General features: G+C 39.4%; 1 protein-coding gene across 1 annotated transcript in view; it reads left to right on the top strand.

Annotated features, from left to right (window-relative positions):
- Positions 1–23,652, top strand: part of ppp2r3b (protein phosphatase 2, regulatory subunit B'', beta) — a 138,093-nt gene that overhangs the window by 112,692 nt on the left and 1,749 nt on the right. The window contains exons 12-14 of the mRNA XM_043692333.1: positions 1,226–1,344; positions 5,199–5,305; positions 22,907–22,957. Coding sequence (XP_043548268.1) covers positions 1,226–1,344; positions 5,199–5,305; positions 22,907–22,931 — 251 coding nt within the window. The 3' untranslated portion in view covers positions 22,932–22,957. The remainder of the gene's footprint in view (positions 1–1,225; positions 1,345–5,198; positions 5,306–22,906; positions 22,958–23,652) is intronic.

The raw sequence follows: 23,652 nt of genomic DNA, 5'->3' as shown, positions 1-23,652 counted from the left end.
TCCCGACCTCTCCGCCCCCACCCCCGTCTGACCTATCACCCTCACCTTGACCTCTTTCCACCTATCACATTTCCGACGCCCCTCCCCCAAGTCCCTCCTCCCTACCTTTTATCTTAGCCTGCTGGACAAACTTTCCTCATTCCTGAAGAAGGGCTTATGCCCGAAACGTCGATTCTCCTGTTCCCTGGATGCTGCCTGACCTGCTGCGTTTTCCAGCAACACATTTTCAGCTCTGATCTCCAGCATCTGCAGACCTCACTTTCTCCTTATAGATCCCAAAGGCTGGCAGGTGGTATCAAACAACATATCTGTAGCTGTTTGCAACAGGCGTTGTACTGGCTGTAAACAACCAGTCCACACATGCAAAACTCTCAACATAGTGTATGACATTAGATGTGATTACATGATTAGCTGAATAATCCAGAGTATGCAACAAATTGTGCTGATAGCCAATTCAGGTCTGAGTTGGGCTCATAGTGTGGCAATATGAAATATACATTTGGTAATACAAAAGGCTGCTTATTTGTAGGTGAAAAGAAATATATACACACTGCACCGGTTTGAACTCGATAAAAATAGAGAATCTTAATTTCGGAGAGCATTGCCTGAGAAATCATGTCACCTTGTCTAGTATAAAAATTTAAACAAAGCCTGACCATTAAACTCTCGGTTGTCATTTGCTGGTGTATTCTCCAAGGCCTCTACCAATCAGAGTCCACTTTCCAACCAATCCCCACACTCCACTCATAATGTATATACGTCTTCTGTTTAATTTGCTATTGAATTGTCCTGGTAATTTCCAGGGAAAACCTTTCGACAAAATGTATCCTTTCTTTCAGCAATATTCAAGATTTATTGTACAAGTGATCCAAAAAGAAATGTGTATCCATAAGTATTTTACTTGCTAACTTTCTCACACTTTTATTTAAAAAGGGGGGAGTCTTGGCTAACCTGATATTGACCTCTCTTGACACTTGTGTGTGTACTTTTAATTGGGGGTCAGTAGATGCCAATCCATGTGACTATCACTGCAGTATGTAGACTGCCCTGTTGAGATTCAGTTAACACAGTGCACACCAAGAACATTAATACTTCCCTCATCTGACCATCACTGGATAAACTCTAAGCTGTCTGAGAGTATAAATTAATGTACTGTATGTTTAATCTGTACTGTTAGAATGGTTTCTTCACTTCCATGAAATTAACTGCCAATTTGTTTCCACAGGAAAAATAACACTTCATGACTTAAAGAAGTGCAAGATGGCAAATGTATTTTTTGACACCCTTTTTAACATCGGCAAGTATCTGGAACATGAGCAGAAGGATCCATTTTCTATTCCTAGGGTAATTGTTATGTTTGATACATTTATTTTTCCTCAAATCTGCCTATCTTCAAGTCCTCTAACCATATCCCTTAGGATAATGTTTCTACCTACTCTATCTAGATATGTTATTGTAACTATGAAAGAGTTTTCTACGCTCTCTTATTAGCACTAACCACGACAGAATCTCACTATCTTGCAGTGCCACCAGTTTGGAGATTTTATTTTGTGTTCTTTCACTGGACATTGCCGGTTAGGCCAACATTTATTGTGCATCCCTAATTGTCTTTGAGAAGGTGGTGGGAAGCTGTTGCCATGAAATATTACAGTCATGGTGGGGGCTGGGCTGGGGGGTTAGGTGCACCAACAGTGCTGCTAGGAAAGTAGTTGCAATCACATGATAATACCAGATACGTGGATGAAATTGACAATGCTAGCACCCATCTGTTTGACTCTTTCCTGAACCAGCACCAGGTTGTGACCATGCATCCCCAGCCTTAGTTGTAATATCATTGCACTGTTGGGGATAATGCAGAATTGTTTTTTTTTCTTAAAAATCCATTTGCCTGAGAAAGCAAGTATAGTTTAATGTCAGGGTTAACAATCCATTCAACAGCTTCAGCTGATGCAACATGAATAGTTGTGATTCCACAGGAATGGATCTCTGAGCTGAAGCTTAGAAACATAAAACATCTTAAATAGGAGCAAGAGTAGGCTATTCAACCCTTTTGAGCCTGTTGCTCCATTCAGTGTAACCATACTTGATTGTCCAACTCTGTACCCTGTTCCTGCTTTCTCACCATGCCCTTTTCGATATATCTTTTAACCCCAATAACTATATTTAACTCTTTAAAAACATTCAATGTTTTGGCCTCAACCTCTTTCTGTGGCAGAGAATTCCATATGCTCACCATTCTCTAAGTGAAGAAATTTCCATAAGATGATTAGAAATAGGAGTGAAAGTAAGGCCACTCGGCCCATGAAGTCCACTCAGCCATTCAATTATGCTGATGGGCATTTCAACGCCACTTACCCACACTGTCCCCATAGCCCTTAATTCCTTGCGAGATTAAGAATTTATCAATCTCTGCCTTGAAGACATTTAACATCCCAGCCTCCACTGTGCTCCATGGCAGTGAATTCCACCGGCCCACCACTCTCTGGCTGAAGAAATGTCTCCTCATTTCTGTTCTAAATTGACCCCCCTCTGCTTCTAAGGCTGTGCCCACGGGTCCTAGTATCCCCACCTGATGGAAACACTTTCCCAGCATCCACCCTTTCTAAGCCATGCATTATCTTGTAAGTTTCTATCAGGTCTCCCCTCAACCTTCTGAACTCTAACAAATACAATCCCAGGATCCTCAGCTGCTCATTGTATGTTAGGCATACCTTTCCATGGATCATCCATGTGAATCTCTGCTGGACAGGCTGCAGAGCCAGTATGTCCTTCCTGAGATGTGGGGCCCAAAACTGGACACCAGTATTCTAAATGGCGCCTAACCAGAGCTTTATAAAGTCTTAGCACCTCACAGTTTTTACATTCCAACCCTCTTGAAATAAATTACTACATTACATTCACTTTCTTAACCACTGACTCAACCTGCAAATCAACCTTTAGAGAATCCTGTACCAGCACTCCCAGATCCCTTTGTACTTTGGCTTTATAAATTTTCTCACCATTTAGAAAATAGTCCTTGCCGGTGTTCTTTTTTCCAAAGTGCAAGACCTCACATTTGCTCACATTGAATTTCATCAGCCATTTCTTGGACCATTCTCCTACACTGTCTAAAGCTTCACCTCCTGCCAGTCCAAAATTGTCTACCTTGTATGCAGGCACATTTCCATAAGCACAGGATAAGTCAACAAAGACAATTCCTGTCTTCAGGCTTTTCTGGTAATCTATAATATGAAGTCCATGTTAGAACCTACTTGGAATAGTTGTGGTGTGAAAACCTTCCCATTTGGTGGACATTGCTGCCTTCAGGGTAGGACTTAGACTGTTTTCTCAATTGACTTTTTTTCCTGGTTTGATAGTGGTGATTGTCTGAGAATGGCACCATGTCTTTGGAATGGTGCTTGTGCTCGAATGTGAATAAACAGCTGCTTTCTCTGTAATGGAATATACTTCAGAAATTTTGGGTAAATTTCATCAGCTCCTGCTCTTTGTCTGACTTTGCTGCCATCAGGGTGCTGTTGACTTCTGTGTGTAAGAGCTTAAGGCTGTCTGCTCTGGGGTGGCCTTGAGACTCTGCAACAGGCTGTTTTTACCATCTGCTTATTCTCCCTGCTGACCGTTTAATCTTAGTGTATTATAGGCTATGAAGTGATGGTATAAGTATTGATTCTGGGTCACAGGAATGGATGTTGTTCAGCTGCTACAAATGGGACAAGAGTTGCCACACCTTTTGGCTCAAGTGCTAAAGATTCTTTGCCGATGACTTGTTGGCATAGAATAGACTTTGCTACTGGTCAAATATCTCTAAGAATGCTGATTTTTTTTTTTTCAAATTCACTTTGTGGGAATGTGGGCGTCGCTTGCTCGCCAGCCAGCATGTAGCTGCCCTTGAGAAGCTGAGGTTCTGAATTACTGTAGATTTTAATGTACGAGTCAGCATTTGAAGCCTCAAAATTGTCCCAAAAATGGGAGTCAGCATATAAATATAAAACAGAACTGTTGAGAGTTGCCATTTTAAAAGTATCATCAGCATTTGATGCAAGGAGTGGGCAAGTCTGCACATCTTCATAATACAGCCTGTGTTGCCTGCTTATTGTTGGATTGAGTCATAGGGGGTCAGTAAGTAAAACATGCATTTGTGGAGTGATAATACACCGATGTGTAAGATATATCATAACTGGAAAGGGGGTCAACTTATATGCTGTGATTTTGGATTGCTGCTGCTGGACCAATATGCAAAAGTATATGAAGGCATGGAAAAGGGTTAAAGACATACGCTCTCTGCAGTTAGGAAATGTACAGTATTTGGATGTATACTTTACGCCTCAAGAAGTGTAAACTGCAATTAGACTGGAGAGCTCTTTATGAGCCAATATGCTGGATGGACCAGGGAGCCTTCTGTGGATTTCCACACAATATCCCATTTTGTGAATATGGACATTTTATTTTTGGAAGCATTCCATATCATATTGGTCCTATCCATTCTTGAGGAACATTCCAACTCAGGAATGCATGAGAATTGCTGTGAATCGTTGCTACTTCTCATACCCATCGTTGTTCTACTGGGCATTTTATCCTGTGTTAATGGTCAGGCTTATCCTTGTTCTCTTTAGGATGATGTATCATGTGTTGTCAAGAACCAACTTCAAGCCGTCATCTTTTTAAAACAGAAAATTCCTTCTATTTTTCTCAGGTTCTGCTGAAGTTATTTTTGACCTCTGGAACTAAGTGGATAAAAGGGGAAATTAACCTCCTGTTGAACTTGAATTCATTTGTTTTATATGTGGTGTTGTTCTTGAAAGTTATTTACAAGATATACAAAATATTCATGCAAGTCATTAGACAAAAATGAAGAAAGCATTGTAAACCCATGCTAGTTAGAGATTTAGTTTAGTAGCAGATGGCTGATAGAAACAGGTGAAAGCAGAATTTCCAATTTTCCAATTAAAACTTTGATCCAGGAAAACCCATCTGTACTGAGTTTCCCATTACACCTTAAGTTGCCCAAGTGTGGTGTTCGTCAAACTGAGTGATCTTGCACAAACTGAAATTGATAATCTGTACAGAGATGTACAGACAAACAAGATTGTTTCCAGAACTTGGAGAAATGTTATAATACCCTGATTTGAGCTGTTGAACATATGTTGTATTTAAACAAGTTATACACATTTATGGTTTCCTCTGTGATTTCGTGGAAATAGGATGTGGAGAATGACGGGCCAGAAATGACTGACTGGGAGAGGTATGCTTTACAAGAATATGAAAATCTGGTGGCTGAAGAAGCAGCAAATGAAAACTGGAATGACGGGTGAGAGACTGCTCATTAACTAAATTTACCTTGTTTTGTTCAAGATCTGAAAATGAACTAATAGCTTTTGTTTACAAACAACAAAACAATAGCATCTCACTTTTCGCTTGGGGACACTGCAACCTTTGGGACTCAATATAGAGTTCAATAATTTTAGTGCCTGAGCACCTTCACCCATGCACCAGGCTTTGCCATCACCTTGGACTGCTACCACAGCCATTGCATTGTCAGTTACTAATGGTCCCCATTAGCAGCTATTGATTCCCCCCAGGTTAACCTTTACCCATTCTTCTGTCCATCTGTTATTCTCCTTCTCTCCAGACTTCATCTCCATTTATCGATTACTCCTTCCCCCTCACCCCACCCTATCGTCAGTATATATACTGGTCTTTTCCTAACTGCAATCAATTCTGAGAAAGCGTCACTATTTTCTTTCCACAGATGCTGCCAGACCTGCTGAGGTTTCCCAGCAAGTTCTTGTTTTTGTTTTGGATTTCTACCATCCGCATTTTTTTTAAACAAAAGACTGACCTTTATATTCCCATGGTTGACATTTTAGAATACAGCTGCAAATGCAAAAAGTCCGAAATGAATGCAGAAAATATTGAAAGTACTCAGCAAGTCAGGACAGCATCTGTGGAGAAAGAAACAGTTGCAGTTTCAGTTGTATGACTTCTCATCACAACTGAGGAAATTTAGCCTTCAGGAGCTAAGTGGATAAATGAACTAATAGCTTTTGTTGAACTTGGGTTCATTTTGTTTTCTATGTATTATTCTTGAAAGTTAAATGTAAAGTTTTTGGCAAGTGAAAGTGAAGGCCTGTGCTGAGGTGGACAATAAGAATACAGAGGGACCTCGATTATCCGGATGAGATGGGCGGGCATTGTTTCGTTCGAATAATTGATTACTCGGTTAATCGATTCAAAGCCATTCCTCTGGGGCCCGGAGCTTTCTGTAAAGTCTGCTCCCTGTTCAGGAGATAAGGCAGCATCAAAGCGCGCACGAGCACCCGTCCAACCCCCAACTCCAGCCCCTGCCTGCCCTCCAACACCACCCCATGCCCGCACCCCCAACCCTATCCAACGCCGCACCCCCAACCCAGTCCAACACCACACCTCGCCTGCGCACCCCCTAACCCCATCCAACTCTGCCGTCTCCCAACCCTGTCCAGCACTGCACCCCCCACCCCCACAAACTCCATCCAACTCTGCCAGGAGGGGGGCAGGAAGTCAGTCTTTTAAAGACGGTGCCTCCACTACCATCAGTCCAGGACTGTTCTTGGCAGCACGTTTAATCACTGTAAACAAAAGATGCAATCAGTGTTGGACACACGTCTTTGGTGTAATGTTTCTGTCAGGACCTCCAGATCTCCTTCGGATAATCTGATTTTCGGATAATTGAGGTTCCTCCGTAAATTGAACAAGATTCATGCTGTAAAAAGTTAAAAATCTCACAACACCAGGTTATAGTCCAACCCATTTAATTGAAAGCACTAGCTTTCGGAGCGCTGCTCCTTCATCAGGTGGTTGTGGAGTACACAATTGTAAGACACAAAATTTATAGCAAAAGTTTACAGTGTGATGTAACTTAAATTATGTATTGAAAAATACACACCCATATGTACATGTGCACATATGCTTATACATTTGTGGGTGAATTGTACTTGCAGAGTTACATTGTACTTTGCTCAGAAACTGCATGAATCCATATAAGGTTCTGTGAATTAATTTTTTAGATTAGATTCCCTATAGTGTGCAAACAGGCCCTTTGGCCCAACCAGTCCACACTGACCCTCAGAAGAGTAACCCACCCAGACCCATTTCCCTCTGACTAATTCACCTAACGCTTTTATGGGCAATTTAGCATGGCCAATTCACCTGACCTGCACATCTTTGGACTGTGGGAGGAAACCGAAGCACCCAGAGGAAACCCACGCAGACACAGGGAGAAAGGTGCAAACTCAACACAGACAGTTGCCCGAAGCTGGAATCGAACCTGGGACCCTGGTGCTGTGAGGCAGCAGTGCTAACCACTGAGCCACCATGTCGCCCTTAAAAGATTATAGTAGATTCCCTACAGTGTGGGAACAATCCTTTCGACACAAGTCCACACCGACCCTCTGAAGAGTAACCCACCCAGACCCATTTCCCTCTGACTAATGCATCAATTTACCTGACCTGCACATCTTTGGACTGTGGGAGAAAACCCACACAGACTATGCAAACTCCACACAGACAGTCGCCCAAGGCTGGAATCGAGCCTGGGTCCCTGGTGCTGTAACACAGTAGTGCTAACCACTGAGCCATCGTGCCCTGCCCCTACCCCCCTCAATCAGTCTGAACATTATGGCACAGGCAACAGCACACAGGAGGGCTAATATCTTCAACACATTATCTGGGCTGACGCCAATTGTTAAAGTTAACCTGAGAATGTAACTTTTTTCTAAAAAGTTTTGTGATTTACATATCAAAGAAGAGAAACTAACATGATCATTCTAACAGCTGAGAGACTTAACAAACAATCAATGTATTTTTCAATGTATAATTTCAGTTACATCACACTGTAACCTTTTGCTATAAATTCTGTATCTTACAATTGTGTACTCCACAACCACCTGACGAAGGAGCACTGCTTCCGAAAGCTAGTGCTTCCAAATAAACCTGTTGTACTATAACCTGGTGTTGTGATTTTTTTTTTAAACTTTGTATATCCCAGTCCAACACTGGCATCTCCAAATCAAGGCATTATACTAGGAAAAGAAACAAAAGACATGATTGGTTACGAGCATCTGTTCAACACAGTGTGATGATAATAGATCATAAACAATGCCTTCATTTCATTTCTTTTTCTGTTGGTTCTCTTTTTTTTCCCCCTTATTTCTTTATTGCTTTACTTACATTCACATCGCTGCAATCCAGCCAGTTAATATTGACTGTTTCTCCCATGGAAGCTGTCAGACCTACTGAGTGTTACCAGTATATTCTGTTGTCATTTTGAATTTTGTACCTCTATTGATTTTTTTTTTAACGTAAATATTGTTACAATTAGGTACATCGTATCTATTTGGTGACATGCATTTTTTTTTCCCCTCTACAAAGTGCACTTCAATGCAACATGTGTTTATCAGATTGAGTTATCTGATGCTGAATAAAAGGGGTAGGCATCCTGAAATAAGATTGGATTTTACATATTATGCACAGTTTTACCATTCTATTTTAAAATAAAACTTGAGTTCAACTTGGATGGATAGCAAACAATTCAAATTGCTGAAACTTCTTAATAGAAATTTGAAATGAGTAGTTTGGCATGCATTTGAAGAGAAAATGTTGCTTTTTTAATATAGTACTCATCATGTTTGTATATCTTAAATGCTGTGAAGAATGGCTGCTAATGTACAGGAAATTGGAACCTGCATTTTTTTATTAAAATCAAATTTGAAGTAGTTAAATTTCCTCTTCTGTTGTTGAGTTAGATGCTTGCCTGTGCAAAAGAAAACTCGTTACTCCCACAAGTGTTATTGATAGTAGAAATCAAACTTGGAAATGTTTGTCATGCTTTTATTGTTTACTGAATGCTATGCTAATTGTGTAAATCCTATAAATGTGTCACGTGAGGTAAAACGAAAACATGTAGTGGAGTAGAATGTGTTCTACAATGCCGATTACTTTCCAAGCTTTAGGTACCTTTCTTCGTATTTATAGTCCAGTTAAAATCTAGAAAAGGGGTTTAGAAACCAATTTACATAACCTGCATACCATCCTAATGCTTTCAGGAAGCATCATTATTGTGCAGAAAGTTATAACTATTTTGTAAAGCCCTTTAAAAGAAACCTAGTCAGACACCAGTGTAGCATGTAACATAGTTGTACTACAATGACTTTGTATTTTGTAAATCATACTTCTGAACACAGGGGGAAAAGAAATTGTAGAAATACAGTTGCTGCTTTGCAGAGACTGGTAGATGCAGGAGAGGAAAAAAAAGATAAAATTAAGAGAAAAATTGAAATCTGTTCAAAGACACTTGTAGAAAATGCAAACTGAAATTTCTGAGCAATAGTAAAACTGATAGTGATAAACAATTGCAGAGTGGAAATTCACAGTCACTCTTCGCAGATGTTTTAACTTGCAATTTACGTTTCCCATCTTAGAAAGTTACTTGTTAGAACGCTACAGTAAGCATTTTATTGCAAGCATAATTCAACAGGTGAGTGTTTGAGGGTCTTGTTCACCCTTTTTAGATTTGTTTCTTTGCTGATCATAAGTTTTGACAATTCCTCTTGAGAATGAAATTAGTATGGACTTTAAAAGTAATTGACTATATTTTACAAATCTGCAGAAATTCTCTTTGGAGGTGACTCTATTTGGTTGATGCAGGTCTTGTATGATATTTGACAATGTTTCATATACGAGACTGATTTAGAATGATGGAATTTGCAACAAATTGCCTAACTGCACTGAAAGATTTTTTCTACAATTAGATTTAGAAAGGGATGATGACTGAAGAAAGCTCTGAATTGTCCCTAGGTTTTATTTACTGCTTACAGTATTCATAAATAAGAGTAGGACTGCCATATTAAGTACTACATTATTAAAAATAATCACCTTTCTGATGAGACGTTCAACCAAAGTCTGTATAAAAGATACCATGGCAAAACTTGAAGAGTATGAAGTTATTCTGTGTCCTGATGAACATTCTTGCCTCAGCCAGTGTCAGCAAAAATAGATTATTTGTTCTTTCTTTAATTTTGATTGGCTTTAATGGCACCTTACTGTGTGCAAAATGGTGTTCTATTTGCTTGTAGAATGCTGACTCGATTTCAAATCTAATCAATTTGATTGTAATTTGCATTGAGAGGTCCTGCTTCAAATATATTTAGTCCTGCAATCTACATCCCAGAAGATTGCTAATTTTAATAGCAGCTAGTAACTCGTTAACCATGTTGAATTCTAATCTGAATTAGTCTGAACATACTGCAGTTGTTCTCATCATAAAATCCTCGAGTTTAAGTAACTACATGGTCATCTTTGTTTTAAGTGTGATGAGAATGAAATTAGTCTGTGGCAGTTCGCAATATCAGTGCTCTGTGTTTTCCATTGAAACTAATTGAAAGCAAGATCTAGTGATGTTAAAACTGGCAGTAGGCTCACTATTGCCAGTTCTGAATTACTGCCAAAGGCCAATTTTACACCCATTATTTCTGCAAGTATGGCCAACAATATAGCTGTTGTGTAAATAATTAAATCTGAAAACTTTTTTTTTAAAAAACACAGCATGAAACTATCTAACTTTCACCTACCCCATCAAACATGTTTGTTTTCACTGAATGCCTGCCAACCTCCTTGTTTGGTGTATTGTGTATATGTTTGGCTCATTTCAGATTTAAATCACTGTTTTCCCAGCAAGAGTGAGAAAGGAATAAGAAGTAGTATTAATTCAGATGAAGTTCAACACTTGCATGTGCATTGATCATGTTGGCATTTGGAATCCATTCTTCCCACACTTTCTTCTTTGTATAATAGGTGTACATTACATGCTGCAATCAATTTTCAAATGAAATCGCTCATTTCGTACAAGGTTAGGTCCCAAGCAACAATAATGTCTGAAATTTGAGCTTGTCTTTAATTTTTTTATCATGTGTAATCATGAGAGTTATAGCAAAGGCTGACAGCTTCCTTGAGCAGCAAGTATTAGTTTATTTCGGCTTATGGTTGCGTCATTGCTTACTAGATTAAGTATGCATTTGGTTAAGTTTGAATCAAGCTCTTGCTCTCAATAATTGAGAGGGGCAGGAATAATTCATTTTCCATGCATTTTAAATTTCAATTCCAGTATTTATCATAATGCCGAATGAGATACTTCTGAGTTATCCTTGTACAGCTTTGGTTCATTATTGCAGTTTGATATTTATTATTTTTTTTAAATAGGGAAATGTAATAGGAGAGGCTGGTGATGGCTGTATGACACTATAGTACAATTTAAGTCAAAAGGGAGAATGCATTTTCATTGCTTTCAAAGCCACAAGTTCACTGCAAATGAAATGCTTTTGTGTGTTTGCACATTGCTTTGAGGTCAGAATGCATAAATTCTAATTGTGTTGCTTTAAGTATCTGTAAACAGCTACCTCAAACGTAATGATAATTACATTACATTACATTACAATGTGGATTGGTCCAGAATTCGTTAAAATAATGGTGAGACTAACGAATTCATTTAAACATGCATCAACTTCAGACGAGGAGCAGATAAGTGGTTACATGAATTTGCTTTGAGTTGAATTGTCAACTGATTCATGGATGAAGTGGCTATCTTATGAGGAAAGATTGTACATGATGGATCTGTGCCCCATTGGAGTTTTGAAAAATAAGTGGTAATTTTACTGAAACATAGAAGCTCCTAAGGGGGGGGGACTTGATATCTGGGTACTGGGATGATGTTGCCTCCCGTGGGGAAAACTGGAACCATGGGCAACTAATTAAGAATAAGAGAAAGCTAATAGAGAAGATAGATAAGTGAGACTAGGGAAGACAAAGTGAGATTTAAGGCCACTACTAAATCAGCCAATGTCTTAGTGAATGGTAGAGTAGGTTTGAAGTACCAAAAGACTGACTGCTGCTCCTAAGACCAATGTTCCAGTGAAAACAATACCTGGCTTTTCAGCCTGTCTTTGCACATTAAATGATATGACTATTTGTAAGCAAACTACTTATTTCACTAGTAATCATAGCATAACTACATTTTTAAATACCGTCAGAATGGGAACATTGTTAATCAAGCTCTGGTGTTGAAAGTTAACTATAATTAAGAATGATTTGGAGGTGCCAGTACTGGACTGAGGTGGACAAAGTTAAAAATCACACAACACCAGGTTATATTGTAGTTTAAAATCAATCAGGTTATAGTCCAACATGTTTGACTATAACCTGATTGATTTTAAACTACAATTAGGAATATGTTGTTCAGGCTTTGAATATTTCAAGGGGTTTAAAAAATGTAAAGAGCAAAATTTTAATTCATAGTGTTGCTTTGTTTCATTTATTTTATTTTGTAATCCAATCATTATTTCCCCCTTTTGTTTGAACTTTCACACTGCTCTCTATTTTGGCCAGTCTCCCTCTTTGTTCTTCCTACATTATTTAAATCATTATACTCAACAGTCATTGTTTCGGGAGCAACCCTGATGGTTGCTCTGTTCACCCTGTTTCTCTCACTATGTCATTATCAGCACTCATTTCACAACTTTGCAAGCAAAAGACCTTTTTTGAGGTTGCAACAACAGGTTTAACCTAGAAAATGTTAAATATTCTGTTTACAACAAACTCTCTGACCAGAGGAGCAAATAAGGGTTTACTGCCACCTGGTGAATGAAGTAAAGGCCAGTAGCTTATTTGTGTAAGTTAAGAATCGGAAAGTCTTATGGGGGTCATTCAAGAAACTTGGCTATTTCCATTGATATACTCCTGAACATTCTATCCCCTTTTTTTAAGATTATTTTAAATGATGAGTAAAACTAGGTAGGTTATAATCTGGATGGAACAGTTGAAGATAAATGTTCAAAGGCAAATGCATCATTTAAATGTGAGCTTCATTCAGATTTAGTCAACATGTTGGTGGGTGGCACAGTGGTTAGCACTGCTGCCTCACAGCGCCTGAGACCTGGGTTCAATTCCCGCCTCAGGCGATTGACTGTGTGGAGTTTGCATGTTCTCCCCGTGTCTGCATGGGTTTCCTCCGGGTGCTCTGGTTTCCTCCCACAGCCCAAAGATGTGCAGGCCAGGTGAATTGGCCATGCTAAATTGTCCGTAGTGTTAGCTAAGGGGTACATGTAGGATATGGGTCGGTGTGGACTTGTTGGGCCGAAGGGCCTGTTTCCACACTGTAATGTAAACTAATCAAACTAATCATGTTAATGTATGGCTTTGATATTCTTTCTTTGATGATTTGGTTAGAATTGAGCTTTAGGTCCTGAAAGCACCAGTCCACTCGTCTAACTTGAGACACTGATTAGTTTATGGTTTTTGATTTTGTTATTTTGGCAGCTTTTGTCTAAACTTAGGGCTCACATTTCCTGCTGTTCTCCTTTGAAACTTTGTAGATGTTCGGTTCTTGCAGAGTTGCATTCTAGATTTACTATGCAGTCTCATTGGTTGACATTGCTGTCTATAGACATTGGCCATATTAATATTTGGAGTCCTAGGTCTCTCCCTTAAGATAAAAACAGTGAATCTGCATGACTTGAAGTACAGGCTCCTGGTTGCAATTAGAAAGGTTGAAATTGAGATTCATTCAGTATGGGAGGTTGACTCTGATTAGCATTTTTTGATATTCAAATGCTATCTTATAAATCCACGTCCATTAAAATTTACTAGGTGCTTATAAGATCAGTTGTATTTCATTTGAATTTAAAGTCTGAAGAGATTTGAAGTGGCATATATTAATGACCTTCAACATGGAAAATAACAATATAACCTTTACCTATGTGAAATATTCGAGGAGAAATTAATGACCTTAGAAAAAATGTGCAAGTGCATTTTACTGTAAACTTTGTAAACTAGCTATCTCAAATCAGATCGTTACATATTTCAGGTTCATCATATGAAAAAATAATCTTTGAAATCAAGATGATGGGACCCTAGAGGTTAGCTGCTCAATTTAGAAACTAATTTTGTTGCCTCTAACACCTCAACTTGTTTGTATTGCATAGTGCTGTCATCTTTTTCTAAAGCTAAGCATGCCAGATTCTCATGCAGAATGATAAATGCCCATAATTACATGTTTTGTTGCATGCATCTAACATAGTCTAAAGTTAGCGCCTAACATTTCTCTGTAACAGCCAACCCAATACTTCTAATTAACAATATTTTCATTGCATGAAGAATGCACTAGTTAGGAAATGTTCATAATTATAGAGGCAAATTGAAGAAGGAAAATAGGATACTCACGGAAAATTATATTGTAAATATTTAAAATTAGTATTTCATCTTGTGTATATCTACATTCAAATCTGAAAGTGTAACCACTGAGGCATCCCACTCTGAGACAAAGTCCAAGACTGGAAGGGATTCTGCATGCCACATGATTGAACCCATAACCAAATGTTTTCAAAGCATTGCATGTCTGAGGCATAAAATTCAATAAACCCAAACAATTAACTGTTAAGTCACCAATACAGTATAAACTGGCTAAACATGCACAAATGAAAAGTAGTATTAAGGGCCATGTAACCAGTTGCCAACCGTAAACTGCAAAACCGTCTTCTCCCTCAATATTTCCACACGCTATCGTCACAATATACCAATCGGTGAATTGCAGAGTGTTATAGTATCTTTTTAGTTGTCATTCTGGAGTTTGCTGTTTTAATTCTGATACGGTAGAGCTACATTAGTCGCACTGCACAAAGACAACATGTGATCAGGACAACCGGGCACAGCAGTTACAAATCTCAGCTATAATTGACAATTTTAAAATAAAATTTATATTCTACAAGTTGATAACCCTAAATTCAAAATACTGAGTTAGTGGTTGTTAGTGATTTGTTTGTGCTCTTTATGGATGAGGGTGGTCAGATGTTTGCTAGAATGTTATGATGCTGATGTTAGACAGGCTTGCCAGTCAACCAAACGACAATCATGAGGAATCACTAATGTGAATTAGTGAAGGCTTAACAGTAGGAAAAGCTTTGAAGAAAAGTCATTGGACTTGAAGCATTGACATTGTTTCTGTCTTCACAGATACTGCAAGGCCTGCTGAATTTCTCCAGCATTTTCTGCTTTTATTGCCAATCTCCAGCATTTTGTTTTTATTAATGGTAGGAAGAGCTTACTGTGCAGTTCTACAGTCATAGCTTGTGGAAAAGCTACCAATGCACTTAAGATTCTTTCTTCCATTTGCTTCTTTCAATAAAATAAAAGATAATGAGCAAGAAGGTTTCTGGTGAAGGAAAGAATAACAAACATCTAATTACCTTTTTGGCATATCCACTTTGATTAATTTTGTTAAAAATACCTTTTCTGATGTAGATAATTGAAAGTAATACAATCTTAAAGGGTGTGAATAAACTTTGAGAAGTTTTTTTCAGAAACTAGTTTTATGTTGTACAAATGCATAATATTTTGATTTATGCCTGAATATCATTAGCACTTTGTTTATATCATGACAAATATTGATCAAGTTTAACTCCTTTGTGAAAGGACTATTAAGATGACTGAGCATAAAGCTTGTTGAAAGAACAAGAGCTAAGGGCACTGAGAATGTGACTTCTAAAAGTGTAGTGTTAAAACACCTGTCAGGTGTCAATTTTGTTTTCTTTTCATGGCATGAGTGTCACTGGCCAGGACAGCACTGATTACTTGTCCCTCAATGCAATAATTGCCTCAGAGGTAAAGATTCATCCACATTGTGGGTCTCTTTTAACATGTAGGTCAGACAATGTAAGATTGGCAGATACAAGTGAACCAGACAGATGTAACCAATTAACAATAGGTGTATGGTTACCATGAGGCTAGTTTTTATTCCATTTTTATTTTTAATTGAAATCTGATTTCACCATCTGCCATGGGTTTTTGAAACCCACATATCCACCAAACATTGGCCTGGGTTTTTTATTAGTAATCCACTACACCACTGCCTCCCCCAATGTATCACCCTAAAATCTCTGTTTATGTTATAAAGCCTCATGCTGTTCAGGTGGAGAGTTGCCTATGGTCTTGATTCTGAGATGGCCTGGGTTCATATCTAGATTACTGTGAATCGACGCAGTGTAGTGAGTAAGAATAGGAGTTACAGGCACTGTACCATTTGGAAATATGATGTGATAACAGACTCAAGGAAGGGCAAGACTGGGTTTTCCTAGGTACAAGGTGTTCAGAAAGATGGGGAAGGAGGGGTTGTTTGGCGATGTTGGTTAAGGAGAGCATCATCACTGTGCTTAAGGGTATTCCAGAGTGTTGAAGGGCAGCATGAATTTGGCTAGAGCTTAGGAACTTGTATTGCTCGGTGTGCTTTTAGACTGCCAACTAGTAGGAAGCATTTAAGAGGGATAAGTCTGCAGGGAAGATACAGGAAACATGGTGAATATGGATTTCAGCAAGGCATTTGTTAAGGTTCCCCACAGAGGCTCATTCAGAAAGTTAGGAGATATGGGATACAGGGAAATTTGGCTATCTGGATACAGAATTGGCTGGCTGAAAGAAGACAAGCGAGTGGTAGTGGATGAAAAGTGTTCCGCCTGAAGGTTGGTGACCAGTGGGGTCCTGCAGGGATCTGGTCTTGGGCCTCTACTCTTTGCAGTTTTTATAAATGACTTGAATGAAGACGTGGAAGGGCGTGATAGTAAGTTTGCCGATGATGCAAAGGTCGTTGGTATTGTGTCCAGGGCTGTTGCAGATGACAACTAGACATTGACAGGATGCAGGACTGGGCTGAGAAATCGCAAATGGAGTTCAAGCTGGCTAAATGTGAATTGATTCAGTTTGAAAGGTCGAATTTGAATGCTGAATGCAGGGTTAAAGACAGGATCCTTGGCAGTGTGGAAGAATAGTGGGATCTTGGGGTCCATGTACTTGGATCCCTCAAAGTTGCCACCCAAGTTGATAGGGTTGTTAAGAAGGTGTCTGGCATTTTGGTTTTCATTAACAGGGAGATTGAGTTTAAGAGCACAAAGGAGATTTACCAGGATGTTGTTTGGATTGGAGGGCTTATCTTTTGAAGAGAGGTTGAGTGAGCTAGGGCTTTTCACACTGGAGAGAAGAAGGAAGAGAGGTGACTTGATAGAGGTGTGTAAGATTAATGAGAGGCATAGATAGAATAGATAGCCAGAGACATTTCCCCTGGGCAGAAATTGTCACGAGGGGTCATAATTTTAAGGTGATTGGAGGAAGGTATAGGGGAGATGTCAGAGGTAGGTTCTTAACACAGAAATTGGTGGGTTTGTGGAATGCACTGCCAGCGGTGGTGATAGAGCCAGAGACATTAGGGACATTTAATCAACTGCTGGACAGCAGTAGATTGAGGCAAGTGTAAGTTAGGATGATCTTAGATTAAGATAAATGCTTGGCAAAACATCGTGGGCCATTCAATGCATATATTGGAGTAACTATAATGGAGCACTTTAACTACCCAAATGTATACAGAGATAATAGTACTATAAAGTACGAAGAGGGGTAAACATTCCTATTTATATTGAAGGAAATTTTCTACAGTGAGCTTCCAGTTCAGTGATAAAAGATTTAATGTTTAATTTGGTTCTTGAAAATGAGGTGGGTCAAGTAGATCAAGTTTGAGTGGAACAATTTTGGGAATAGTGGTGACTGTGTCATAAGGTTTCAATTAAAAAAGGACAATAAGCAATACAGAATAAGAATAAATAGCTGGGGGGGAAAGTGGACTTCAATGGGGCATGGGTGATGTTGGGCTGGTAAGTTGAAACAAAAGGTTAGAGGAAATAACTACAGCAAAACTACGGGCTAACTTTAAAAAAGGAAATTCTCTGTAAAGCAAAAGGTAAGGCTGACCAATCCAGAGCTCCTGGTTTGAAAAAGGAGATAGAAAGTACGATTAAGAAGAAAAAGTTTGCTTTTGGCTAGTATCAGGTGGAAAGTACAATTGAAAGCTAAGAAATATGGAAAATTCAGAGGGTAGGTGGTAAAGCACATTAGAGAAGCTGATTAGTGTCCATAAATAGAATTTGCATGTGGGTCATGACTGAGGTGTGAAAGTAATAATTTCCATCTGTCCCTTTATCAAAAAGTGAATGCTACCTGGGCTAGGATGACAGAGGAGGAAACCCTTTCACTAAAAAGTTCAAAATTAATCAGGAATAGTGTTGGGTAAGCTAACACTATTTAAAGTCAACAAAACTTTGGGGCGGCACGGTAGCTCAGTGGTTAGCACTGCTGCCTCACAGCACCAGGGACCCGGGTTCAATTCCTTTCCCTGTGTCTGTGTGGGTTTCTTCCAGGTGCTCCGGTTTCCTCCCACAGTCCAAAGATGTGCACGTCAGGTGAATTGGCCATGCTAAATTGCCCATAGTTAGGTGTATTAGTCAGGGATAAATAAAGGGAATAGGTTTGGGAGGGTTACTTTTCGGAGGGTCATTGTGGACTGGTTGAGCCGAAGGGCCTGTTTCCACACTATATAGGGAACCTAATCTAAAAACACGAACAGAATTTAGATACATTCAAGGATACTGAAAAAGTGAAAGTGGAAATTTTAGGGGCATTGGCTGTATTCTTCCATTCTTCCATAGACATGGGAGGTCCCAAAGTACTAGCAAATCCTAAGTAATTGTACTTTTGTGCAAGGAATATTGTAAAAATCAGCCCAGCAATTACAGACTATTCACTTCAATTTCAGTGGTAGAAAAGCTTCTAGCAACAATTATTCAGGAAAAAATTAATTGTCATGTGGAAAAAGGAACTGCCAGAATGTATTTATAATGGAGAAATGGTTTGACTAAGTTGCTGGACACTTTCAAAGAGATGAGAGGATTGATGAGGGTATTGCTTTTGACATTGAGAGATGACTGGTGTGGTTTAACGTGAAGGTCACCACGAGGTGAAGGTCTCAGGCGAGGAAAGAAGTTGAGTACAAGAGTCTTTCGTGGCAACCTCAGCCAGTGCATGAAAAGAACCCATGCTGCTGGCATCACCTGTGTTACAAACCAGCCATCCAGTCAACTGAGCTAACTGACTCCAAATATGATGTAATGTACATGAATCTTCAAAAGATGATCATGGTAGTGCCACACATCAGATTTGTCAGAAAAGATAGAGCATGTTGGTTAAAAGGCTCAGCAGCATCAGGTCTGAGTATGAGAAAATGATATAATGGTCATTGGATATTGTTTTGGGCAGAGAAAGCTTTGTAAGTGGAGTTCCCCAAGGGGTTGGTGTTGGGTAACTTTATTATTCCTGATTTATACATTAATTATCTAGATTTGAAACTGTCCCCTGCACACCCAAGGTTGTGGATGACAAAGTATAGAAACATTGTAAACGATGAGGGTAGAAAAGTAGCATTCCATAAGAACAGAGACAAGTTGATGGAATCAGCAGAAAGGTGGCAGATGAGGTTCGATGTGGAGAAATGTGAGGTGGTAATGGAGACAATAGAAAATAAGGGGTGCAATTTTTAATGGAGTGTAGGTGCAGAGGGATCTCACAATAAATGTGGGTAGGACAGATGGGGGGAGCAAGTAATAAAGCATACAATATCTAGGCTTAATTAATAGGTCTTTGAGTACAAGAGCAAGGTGGTTATGCTGAACTTGCACAAGACACTTGTCAGACCTCACCTGGAGTATTCCATATAGTAGTGGGCCCTGTAGTTTAGGAGGGATGTGAACACATTGGAGAGGTGCAGAAGAGGTTTGCAAGAATTAACCTTCTCCACATCAGGCTAGATTATGGAGTGGTTAAGATGGTTTTTCTTAGAGAAGAGGAGTTTTGATAAAAGTTTTCAAAATCATGAAAAGTCGGAATAGAGTAGATAAGGTGAAATTATTTCCGCTTGTAAATGGGCCAAGAACAAAAGGGTATAGATTTATAGTGATTTGCAAAAGTACAAACTGTCATAGAGTCATAGAGATGTACAGCATGGAAACAGACCCTTCGGTCCAACCTGTCCACGCCAACCAGACATCCCAACCCAATCTAGTCCCATCCTGCCAGCGCCCGGCCCATATCTCTTCAAACCCTTCCTATTCATAAAGCCATCCAAATACCTCTTAAATGCTGCAATTGTACCAGCCTCCACCACATCCTCTGGCAGCTCATTCCATACATGTACCACCCTCTGCGTGAAAAAGTTGCCCCTTAGGTCTCTTTTATATCTATCCCCTCTCACCCTAAACCTATGCCCTCTAGTTCTGGACTCCCCAACCCCAGGGAAAAGACTTTGTCTATTTATCCTATCCATGCCCCTCATAATTTTGTAAACCTCTGTTCAGCCTCTCCCTGTAGCTCAGATCCTTCAACACTGGCAACATCCTTGTAAATCGTTTCTGAACCGTTTCAAATTTGACAACATCTTGACAACATCTGGAAGGAGACCAGAATTGCACGCAATATTCCAACAGTGGCCTAACCAATGTTGGGAGCCGCAACATGACCTCCCAACTCCTGTACTCAATACTCTGACCAATAAAGGAAAGCATACCAAATGCCGCCTTCACTATCCTATCTACCTGCGATTCCACTTTCAAGGAGCTATGAATCTGCACTCCCTGGTCTCTTTGTTCAGCAACACTCCCTAGGACCTTACCATTAAGTATATAACTCCTGCTAAGATTTGCTTTCCCAAAATGCAGCACCTTGCATTTATCTGAATTAAATTCCATCTGCCACTTCTCAGCCGATTGGCCCATCTGATCCAGATCCTGTTGTAATCTGAGGTAACCCTCTTCGCTGTCCACTACACCTCCAATCTTTGTCATTTGCAAACTTACTAACTGTACCTCTTATGCTCGCATCCAAATCATTTGTGAAAATGACAAAAAGTAGAGGGCCCAGCACCGATTCTTGTGGCACTCCATTGGTCACAGGCCTCCAGTCTGAAAAACAACCCTCCACCTCCACCCTGTTTTCTACCTTTGAGCCAGTTCTGTATCCAAATGGCTAGTTCTCCCTGTATTCCATGTGATCTAACCTTGCTAATCAGTCTTCCGTGGGGAACCTTGTCGAACGCCTTACTGAAGTCCATATAGATCACATTTACTGCTCTGCCTTCATCAATCTTCTTTGTTATTTCTTCAAAAAACTCAATCAAGTTTGTGAGACATGATTTCCCACGCACAAAGCCATGTTGTCTATCCCGAATCAGTCCTTGCCTTTCCAAATACATGTACATCCTGTCCCTTAAGATTCCCTCCAACAACTTGCCCACCACCGAGGTCAGGCTCACCGGTCGATAGTTCCCTGGCTTGTCTTTACCACCCTTCTTAAACAGTGGCACTGCGTTTGCCAACCTCCAGTCTTCCGGCACCTCACCTTTGACTATCGATGATACAAATATCTCAGCAAGAGGCCCAGAAATCACTTCTTCTCTAGCTTCCCACAGAGTTTCTCGGGTACACCTGAACAGGTCCTGGGGATTTATCCACTTTTAACCATTTCAAGACATCCAGCACTTCTTCCCCTGTAATCTGGACATTTTGCAAGATGTCACCATCTATTTCCCTACAGTCTATATCTTCCATATCCTTTTCCACAGTAAGTACTGATGCAAAATATTCATTTAGTATCTCCCCCATTTTCTGTGGCTCACATAAAGACCGCCTTACTGATCTTTGAGGGGCCCTATTCACTCCCTACTTACCCTTTTGTCCTTAATATATTTGTAAAACCCCTTTGGATTCTCCTTAATTCTATTTGCCAAAGCTGTCTCATGTCCCCGTTTTGCCCTCCTGATTTCCCTCTTTAGTATACTCCTACTTTCTTTATACTCTTCTAAGGGTTCACTCGATCTATCCTGTCTATACCTGACATATGCTTCCTCCTTTTTCTTCACCAAACCGTCAATTTCTTTCATCATCCAGCATTCCCTATACCTAACCGCCTTCCCTTTCACCCTGACAGAAATATACTTTCTCTGGATTCTTGTTATCTCATTTCTGAAGGCTTCCCATTTTCCAGCTGTCCCTTTACCTGTGAACATCTGCCTCCAATCAACTTTCGAAAGTTCTTGCCTAATACTGTCAAAATTGGCCTTTCTCCAATTTAGGACTTCAACTTTTAGATCTGGTCTATCCTTTTCCATCACTATTTTAAAACAAATAGAATTATGGTCGCTGGCCCCAAAGTGCTCCCCCACTGACACCTCAGTCACCTGCCCTGCCTTATTTCCCAAGAGTAGGTCATGTTTCGCACCTTCTCTAGTAGGTACATCCACATACTGAATCAGAAAATTGGCTTGAATGCACTTAAGAAATTCCTCTCCATCTAAACCTTTAACACTGGCAGTCCCAGTCGATGTTTGAAAAGTTAAAATCCCCTACCATAACTACCCTATTATTCTTACAGATAGCTGAGATCTCTTTACAAGTTTGTTTCTCAGTTTCCCTCTGACTATAATACAATCCCAATAAGGTGATCATCCCTTTCTTATTTCTCAATTATGAAGTTTACTTTTTCATATAATGTGTGGTATGGGTCTTGTGTGAATTGCCTAGAAGTGTGGTGGAGGCAGATTCAATCAAAGGCATTAGATAGTTATTTGACTAGGAAACAATATGCAAGCTTATTGGAGGGAAAAGGCAAGAGAAAGCATTATGACATAGTAGAACATTTGGAGAGCCATAATAGACATGATCAAATGGCCTTGTTCTGGTCATAAGAGTTATGTAATGAGTATTTTCAATTTTTTTTTCCCAGGCTACTGACTGGGTTAAGGCAATTCTCAGCACATGCTGTCAACAGTACCAAGTGTGTGTAATATTTTTAACTCATTGTCTGTAACTGTGTTGAAGCAAATCATGTCAGTACAAATCACGGATAATCCTCAAGATCCATTGGTGTTAGGGAGGTAGTTGTATTGTTACTAAAAGATATGGAACCTTTTTCTTTATGTAATGTAATATTAGCTGAAATTATTGCTTGTTGATTGTAGGGACTCTGAGCTGTCAGACTACTAAAAGATATGACTAAACAAAGTTTTAAGGTAAGAAAATTCATAACCTTTTTGAAGTTCATAACCTTTTTGGAGTTCTTACCAAGTAAATAAGATTTTGGTTGTGCATTGTACTTTGCTTTGTTTAAAACAAAAATCAATGTTCTACTGTTTCAAAAATATACTTCATAAAGTAAAACACTTTTTTTAGACAGTAACTATCTTTCAGGTAAAATTGCACTTAGTACAGAGTGTATGTGTCACCAGTCCAAAAAAATGAATATTCTTGTTCATCCATTAGCTAAGTGAGGACACTTCCAAATGAAGAATTGGTTCTGATGTCAAAAGATTTGAGAAACTGACTCCCATTAGACCAATGCAGACCTTTCCTAATCTCCAAAGAACTGCAGTCTGCCTGAACTTCCTAAAAAAAAACTTGGGGGAAGTGGGAAAGTTTAACAATCCTTTAATCATTTAATTTTAACATTTAATTAACAGTTGCTTGAGATGTATCAGAGTACAGTGCAAGATGTAGTTTGCGATGTGCCAGATAACTAACTTGCAATTTACTCTGCTTTCCGTGAGTCCTAAATTGGTTACTGGGTTGCACCACTGATCGCCCCTGTATGTTTTCCCAACCTTTTTATTATCTCTACACTCCGAAGAGCAATAATTTGCAGGTGTTCTTTGTGTGGCTTACAGGCATCTTTTTTTTTATTCAAGTAATTAGCAGAATTATTCACTGG

The sequence above is a fragment of the Chiloscyllium plagiosum genome, chromosome 6, assembly GCF_004010195.1.
Source record: "Chiloscyllium plagiosum isolate BGI_BamShark_2017 chromosome 6, ASM401019v2, whole genome shotgun sequence".
NCBI classification, from domain to species: Eukaryota; Metazoa; Chordata; class Chondrichthyes; order Orectolobiformes; family Hemiscylliidae; genus Chiloscyllium; species Chiloscyllium plagiosum.
Note: the sequence above shows the minus strand (reverse complement) of the source record. Positions and strands in the feature narration are given on the sequence as shown.